The sequence below is a fragment of the Acomys minous genome, assembly GCF_964271855.1.
Source record: "Acomys minous genome assembly, chromosome: 11".
Lineage (NCBI taxonomy): Eukaryota > Metazoa > Chordata > Mammalia > Rodentia > Muridae > Acomys > Acomys minous.
Genome location: NC_140492.1, coordinates 111,029,992 through 111,037,434, shown reverse-complemented (window position 1 = coordinate 111,037,434; position 7,443 = coordinate 111,029,992). Strand labels below are relative to the sequence as shown.

The window sequence follows — 7,443 nt, the reverse complement described above, 5'->3', positions numbered from 1 at the left end:
CCTGGGATGGAGACCCACACTCAGCGCTGCTGCACCTGTTGGTGCCTGAGATGGGCGACCAGCCCGTGGAAGGTAGCAGAGGGAGGGCCTGGAGGAGAAGGGCTGCGCGGGAGGGGCTGCTCGCGCCTGAGCGCCAAAGGTGGCGCCTTCAGCCCGGGACAATCTGCGCGCCCGCGGAGGCGTTAACCAACCTGGCAACCCGGCTTCCCCCGGGAGCTGAGAGCGCGGGGCCCGGGCCCGCGAGCTCCCTTTGGCGCCGCGGCTTCCAGGCCGCGCCAGGCGAAGGAGGGCGGGGAGAGGGGGGAAGAAGGGCGGACGCCACCGGTCCCTAGCTTTCCAGTTTGACAGCAGGGATGGGGGAAGTTAACGATTCTTTGATTTTTTTTTCTTCTTCTCACAGGCACACAATAAATGTGGAGTAACAGTCGCCAAAAAAACGGACTCCGGAATTTGCCCAGCAGGTTCAAGTGGGGGAAATAGAGGGCCTTCCCAGGTCAGCCTATAGATTACAGAAACTGCCCTCAACTCTGAATAGCATTTTGGATTTTCAGCAGTATGAATTTCATTTATTTTCTCATTCTTACTTACAAAAAAAGCTTGGTACCCAAGCTTTGCAAGTTCCTCAAGAATCGTGGTGCCTAAGCATTTTTTTTTTTAAATCAAGAAAATGACAATGCTGAGACAGGAGAATTGCTGCGAATTTGAGATTAGCTTGAGGTACATACCGGTTCATAGGCCAACCTGAGCTAAAAGACTGTGTTAGGCGGGGGGGGGGGCGGGGGGGGCGGGGGGCGGGGAGAAAGGTGACATTTATTTTAATTTCTGGAAAACCCTACCGTGGACATTTCCAAATCCCCTAAAAGCCTAGTGGCCTCAGCCAGCTCTCTCAGCATTTAGCTGTCTTCTTTATGGTTGGCCTTCCCCATTCCCCCAGCCCCGCAGTTTCACAGATTTCTTCAAGTCAGTCCTCTCTCTGGAAGAAGCATCTTTCAGAATTGGATTCTGTTAGAGACATGTCTCAGAATGGAGCATCTAGGGGTGAGGGGAACCTTTTCGGGGACCACTCAAATCAGTTCAGTGTGAACAAACATCTGAAATATGAATTTGTGCACTTTTCTGCTTGGCACCTTGCTCTTGCCTCACGGCTAGGAACACAAGTGAAAGACCTTTTATTTGTGCCCATTAGCTGAATAAGAATCGAGATATTCCCAGAAGTGGTGAAGAATGGGGGTGAATAAAGACTTCTATTTACAGGAGCTGAGTTGAGGTGCCTTATCTGGGTTGGTGTGTGTGTGTGTGTGTGTGTGTGTGTGTGTGTGTGTAGCACAAGGTTGGAGATTAGATCCCCGCCAGACCAGACTCTGCCTTAAAAAAACAAAAACAAAAACAACAACCACCAAAACGTAACACCTGCCTCAGCAGAGTTGTGAAGGTGAGCTGACTTACAGTCAGTGGCGAACACCTTTAATCCCAGCACTTGGGAGGCAGAGGCGGGTGGATCGCTGTGAGTTTGAGGCCAGCCTGGTCTACAAAGGGAGTCCAGGACAGCCAAGGCTACACAGAGAAACCCTGTCTCGAAAAACCAAAAAATAAAATAAAATAATAAAATCAGCCTTCTCAGCTAAACTTCCAGTTTCCCACTGCTTGTCCTGGCTCTGTTCTCTAATTCTGGAAAATTTGGGAGACAGCTATGGAAGTGTCAGAGGTGGTTGGGCTGCTAAGACACTAGTGAAGATAACCCTCAGAGCTGCTTCCTTCCACAAGCGCTAGATTTCAAGGACCCTCTTGTCAACCAACTGAGGGCCACACATAGTTACGTCAGAGAGGTGACTGGGCCCTCACTGCCTCCTTCGCCATGAAAGTGTCCCACTCCCAAGAAGAGAGCTCTAGCCAGATTAGCATATCAAGATATGGTGGAGCGACCTTATGCTCCCCCCAAAGGGACCCATAGTGAGGTCCAGTCTCTGGAGAGGTTCAAAGGCTCTAAACCTTTAGGTTTGCTTTTTATTCTGACATTCTAAATGCAAAGGTACAAACTGGGATTTCTTACCCAAAACTAAGTTTTTCTATCATACAAATACCAAACTTGAGAAAAAAAACACGTTGAACCACATGTTCACCCTAATTAGGTTTGTGTCTGTTTTTCTGCATAACTTCTCCCATTGCTGTGCAGGCTAAGGGGTGGCCATTGCTTCTAGAGGGTTCTCTGTGCTAGGACCTGTGCTGGCCACGGAAATGTGTGATCATCTCAGGGTAGCCACGCAGCGATCCGAAGGACCAGTGGCATTTTTAGAGAAGTGGGCCTACGATCTCCTAGCCTACGACTCCACTGCTACTCCTGTGATCACCGCCTTCTCCACTCCACCACAGAAGCAATTTCATTTAAACTCAACCCTGAAGTCCACGGTGAGGTTCGGTGAAGTTGCTGCAGGTGGTGGAGCTGAGGGGCGGGGCCTACAGGTGATGAATGGCTGAGTCCAAAAATCATGTGACAGGTGCAGAGCGACAGCCCACCTCCTTCCAGAAGCTTCTCCCTTCCCAACCAAGTTTCCCATCCATAAAGCAATTCCTATATCAAGGCTAGAAGCAAAGACCAAATTGATTAGCATGTTGCCTTGAGGAGTTCAGGAGTGCTAAGCGGAGACTGTGAAGACGGAGGGTTTAAAAATGCCCAAGGACTGGAGTTCTAACTGCGCACAGGAGATAGCGGATGACTTACTCGTTAAGCCTCCTGATCGCCTTGACACTAGGTCTCTCAGTGAGTGAATTGCAAACTCACTGGTACCAGTGTTCTGGCTGGCAAAGGAGCTTTTGTGGATTGTTTTGTGAATATAATTTAGTGTAAAGTAAAAAAAGAAAAAGATGTGATATTGATTTACATTCTAGACTCATCAAAACAGGAAAGATGTTTTCGTCAAGGCTGCCAAATACAAATAGCCAAAACACTATGAATGTAATATTTATATAATTCCTGTTTTATGGTTGTTATATGTAGTTTATTGTATATATGTGTAATAATATAAGTGTATATGTAAAAAATAAAAAATAATTATAAGGGGAGCAGAATAAATTAACAAAAAAGAATGCCCAAGGACATAAATGAGAGACGCGCAGCAACATGCCTAAGGGTAAGACTTGATCATATGGCCTCTAAGTCCTGTGTCCCAGAGTCATTCTCCGGAAAGTGGGACAAGAATGTCTTGCAGCATTTTTGAGGAGTGAAATAAATGTTGAACACATACGATACATTGCAAGTAGTCAGTATATTCTTTATTACTGGCATGCTTTTAACCCTCGGCTCATGCAGCAGTGTGAAAGGAACCATGCCTGTTAACTTCAGAGGAAATGGCCCAGGTTGCAACAGCTATAACAGTATGCAGAAACCTCCCAACATTTCTTGGGTTGCACCAGGGATTGTCTCTTGCTTTACCCACTGCTAAGTATGCCTACCCGGTCCCCAAAGCGTCCCAGCTCCACATCGGTGGGTGCAGCCATTGCCCTTACAGACTACAAAGACTTCTGTGTCATACTTCTTGGGACACGGCTATGAGGGGAGGGGCCTCAGCCTCCTGACTAGACGGGGAATTAAGATACTGACAAGCAACCCTGACTTGTCCGATTACTGGAACCATGGCATATAAAATCTTCCCAGATTGTTTTCACAGAGCTAGCTGCAGATTAAAGTTGTGGGGGCAAGGGTGGGACTCTGAAATTGACAACCACCTTGACTGACTTCACCTGTGGAGACACACCCACAGCAGCCATTTCGTATAGCCAGGACTGTCACCTTGCCCTTGCGTGCTGCACAATAAATAAACTAAGATTCTGTTATCGTACACTATTTACAAAGTAGGAGTCCTGAACTTCTTTGGACCAATACTGCACACACTCCTGAAGGCACAGAACCGGGGCGGGCTGGGGGGGGGGGGCAGGGAATAAAAGGAGATCAAAGGGTGTGATTTTTATTTCCAACTCTGGGGCAGGCTGCACTTCTCCCAGATCTGGGGAGGCAGCATGTGAGCCAGGGAGGTGCTGTTGATGGACACCAGCGTCTGCAACTTGCCCAGGCAGTCTTGCAGCGCCGCCTCTGGGTGCTCTCCCAGGCGAAGGTCCAGGGGGTTCGGGTGCCGCAGCATTCCATCCGCCAGCGCCAAGCAGCAGACAGCCAGCAGGGAAGGTGTGTAGGTGGTGAAAGCATAATCCGCCAGGCTCAGCTCTGCCACTCCCCGAGCCAGGGTTTGAGCCTCTAAAGCCTCGGTGACCTCAGCTTGACCCGCCTCCACGCGCGCGTGAGTGAAGTGCTCCAGGAAGAAGTTGATAGTGGGCCCGCCCAGGCTGAAGTGCAGCTTGTGCAGCACGATGCACTCCAAGTTACACAGCTGCTGCCTGGAGAAGGCGCCGCCGCACAGGGCCAGGAGCTGTTTCACTCGGGGTGGGTGCACCTCTACCTACGACATAGAGTGTACTCAAGTTCCTGGCCGGGCGGCTTCCCCCGCCAAGCCCACCCAGTTTTAAATGCCGGAGAAAACTGGTACTTGAAACTCTACACCCCCTTCCACATAAGCTTCACCTTTCCACGAGTCCACCCTTAAACCACACACGGCTGCTTTCTGTACAGCTTCTCTATCTACAGCCCAAGTGAGGGGGGGGGAGGCAGGGGGAAGGGGGGAGGGGGAGGGGGACGGGAGAGAGAGAGAGAGAGAGAGAGAGAGAGAGAGAGAGAGAGAGAGAGAGAGAGAGAGTTGTGTGTATGTATCCGCGTATGAAAAGAGTGATCGTCAAGTGTGTGTGTGTGTGTGTGTGTGTGTGTGTGTGTGTGTGTGCGCGCGCGCGCGCGCGTAATTTTAAAAAGCATAATTTCCAGAGACAAGTGCCATAAAGCTTTGGGTGGGAGGCTAGCTACAGCCTATCTCTGCGGTCTGAAAGGATTGTTACTCTGAGCGGAAAAAATACGACGTTAAGGCTACGATGAGGGAAGATCCTCGAGCATCTGCGAGGTGAGCCAAACAACCCAACGCTAAACCATGTGGGAGTGGAAGAGAGGTTGGCAGCAAACACACTCCCATTCTACTCCTGGTGGAGGTACCTGCTTGCAGGCGATGAGCAGACAGGTGACCCCGAGCAGCTGGAAGCAGTCTGCCGCTACCGGAGTCGTGAGGAGGAACCGGTCCAGCGTATTCACGGTCAGGCACAGCGACTCAAATGAGAGGCCGAATTGGCGGTGGACTGGCAGAAGCCAGCTGAGCAGCTTACAGCGGGATTCTGCTGTCACCTGCCGGGAAGGAGACGGGAAGCGTGCTGCAGCACGGGGCCAAGACAGTCCGTGGAGGTAAGGGGGGGGGAGCTAAATGACTTAAAAATAGGAAACACGTGGGAGTAAGGGCCTGGCTGAGACTTAGACGCTCCGCAATGCCTAGGCTCGCGCCTGGTACTGTGCACGGAGCTTTAAACGTATCGCCGGGTCTAATCCTCTCAGCAAGTCAAAGGGAAGGAAAGGCGGGAGGGGGCGGGGGGAGGTTTTTATTTTGTTTGTTTTTTGCAGATGTGCAAACAAATTTACGGGTTGGGGCTCTAGCTTAGAAACTGTCGAACTCTCTGCATTCTAATAAACTCCTCTACCACCATATTTCAGATGCCCCCCACCCCACCCCCCCCGCGCCACGCGCGCGCGCGCGCACTTTTCTCCGTCTAGAGTGAGGCAAGTGACCCAACCCTGGTAAGTTTCTTTGGCTCCTATTGATGGCAGATATTGGGCTACAACGACTGGGGCGCTGCGATGGGCAGACTGCGGCGAGCGAGCGAGAGCGAGCCTGCGAGAGGCAAAAGCGCGATGGCCGGGGGGTCTGGCTCAGCCAGCGCCTCACTTGTGGCTGCCGCGCCAGCGACTCCCGCGGGTGGAAAAGGCTCTCCTGCGCCTTGCGAAAGTCGTAGCAGCTCTGGCCGTAGTCTCGGAAGGTCTGGAGATCGAGCGCTGTCAAGGGCTGGGCAGAGCCGAGTAGGGCGCTGCAGTCCCGCGCCGCAGGCGCTGTGGGGCTGTCCGCGCCGTCCGAGCTGGAGCTGGGGGACTCAAAGAGGTCACAGACGCCCGAGTCTCCCGGGAGCGAACACGCGTTCAGCGGCCGCAGCGGCTCCTTCCTCCGCAGGCGCGGCCGTCTGCTCTTCTTCACCGGGGCGCGGAGGTTCTGGTGGTTGTCCCGCCTCCCGGCTCCCGCGGCCGGGCTGGCGGGGCTGGCAGGGCAAGGGGCCACCATGGTACAATCGGTAGCCGCTCTAGAGTCCACGACTCCCGGGCGCGGCGGGCCTAGGAGTGTCTGGGGTGAAGGCTGGGCGAAAGATCCCGTCCAGCAGCTGGCGCAGCTCTAAGTAGCCCGCCTGTGCCCTCCACCACTCCCCCGGCCTCTCACTGGCTGAGCCCCAGGCTTATCCCCTAGGCAAAGCCACTCCCCTCGCGCGCGGGCAACGCGTGGCTCCCGCGGTAGCGCAGGGGGAGGAGGCGTTGCAACTCGCGCCTGGCACCCGCCTTCAGCTGTGGGCTGCGCGCGCGTCCCGCGTCACCCTGGCAACCGCAGCCCGGGTCCTGGCGCCAGCTGCGCGCGCTGAGTGGAAGAGCGTGAAGATCACCGCCCACCCAGGTGAGCCTTACCCACAGAGCGAAAAAAGAGAAAAGCTGCTCCCGGAAACCCGAAACTTGGTTAGATTGTCTGGCTTGGTCCTATCATCTTTTATGCTGACCCCTTACCCCGGTGAGCCTGCATCTGAGCTCCTGACCAAAATCCGCCTAGATTCTGTCAGTACAGTTTTCTCCAGTGATCCATAAAAGGGCTGGGAATTCATTTGCATCTATTTTATTTCATTCCGTTGGTCTCGGGGAGCCGGGCTTTGGCACACTACTAGCCTCTGATAAATATGTTATGTGGGAGCCCATGCAGGCAGACAGCTATCTGTGATCCAACACCCTAGAAAACTGCCTCAAATGATCGTCGCACAGCAAGTCACTGCCTTCTGAACACTCTGTTCCGCGTTTTTCATCGTAAGCCAAAGACCGCGAGGCTGCAGCTGTTTAAGAACTTAATGCCACAGGTGGCGTATCTGTCGAATTGCTCACAGCGTGTTCTGCTTTGGGTCATTAGCTTCGAATCCTCCGCCTTTCTAGGCTATTCCTTGCCCACTGGGCAAGGTGGAGAGAAAACAAAGGGATGCAGAGGTGGGGGAGGGGCGCACGCACAGAACGGTGTGTACACACACACACACACACAGAGAGAGAGAGAGAGAGAGAGAGAGAGAGAGAGAGAGAGAGAGAGAGAGAGAGAGAGAGAGAGAGAGAGAGAATGAGACTATAACATCTTCTCCTGACCCAATGTGGACTCCTTCTCTACCCTGAATCCTCAGGAGAGACTGTAACACTTTTGGAGACGAGACCCTGGCGCATAAAGGGCTTCTAAT

General features: G+C 52.8%; 1 protein-coding gene across 1 annotated transcript; it reads right to left on the bottom strand.

Annotated features, from left to right (window-relative positions):
• Positions 1-3,248: 3,248 nt before the first annotated feature.
• Positions 3,249-6,525, bottom strand: CCNO (cyclin O). The gene is made up of 3 exons (XM_084801035.1): positions 5,865-6,525; positions 5,087-5,272; positions 3,249-4,448 (listed from the first exon to the last, which is right to left on the bottom strand). The coding sequence occupies exons 1-3, from the start codon at positions 6,249-6,251 to the stop codon at positions 3,963-3,965; spliced, it is 1,059 nt and encodes a 352-aa protein (XP_084657161.1). The 5' UTR covers positions 6,252-6,525; the 3' UTR covers positions 3,249-3,962.
• Between the last annotated feature and the right edge of the window lie 918 nt (positions 6,526-7,443).

What these genes read in the sequence shown, in the direction of transcription:
- CCNO (XM_084801035.1), bottom strand. Translation starts at nt 6,251, where the DNA reads ATGGTGGCCCCTTGCCCTGCCAGCCCCGCCAGCCCGGCCGCGGGAGCC. An exon ending in CGCTGGCGCGGCAGCCACAA is followed by an intron (nt 5,273 to 5,864) that starts GTGAGGCGCTGG and finishes CCTTCCCGGCAG; the next exon opens with GTGACAGCAGAATCCCGCTG. An exon ending in TGCTCATCGCCTGCAAGCAG is followed by an intron (nt 4,449 to 5,086) that starts GTACCTCCACCA and finishes TCTATGTCGTAG; the next exon opens with GTAGAGGTGCACCCACCCCG.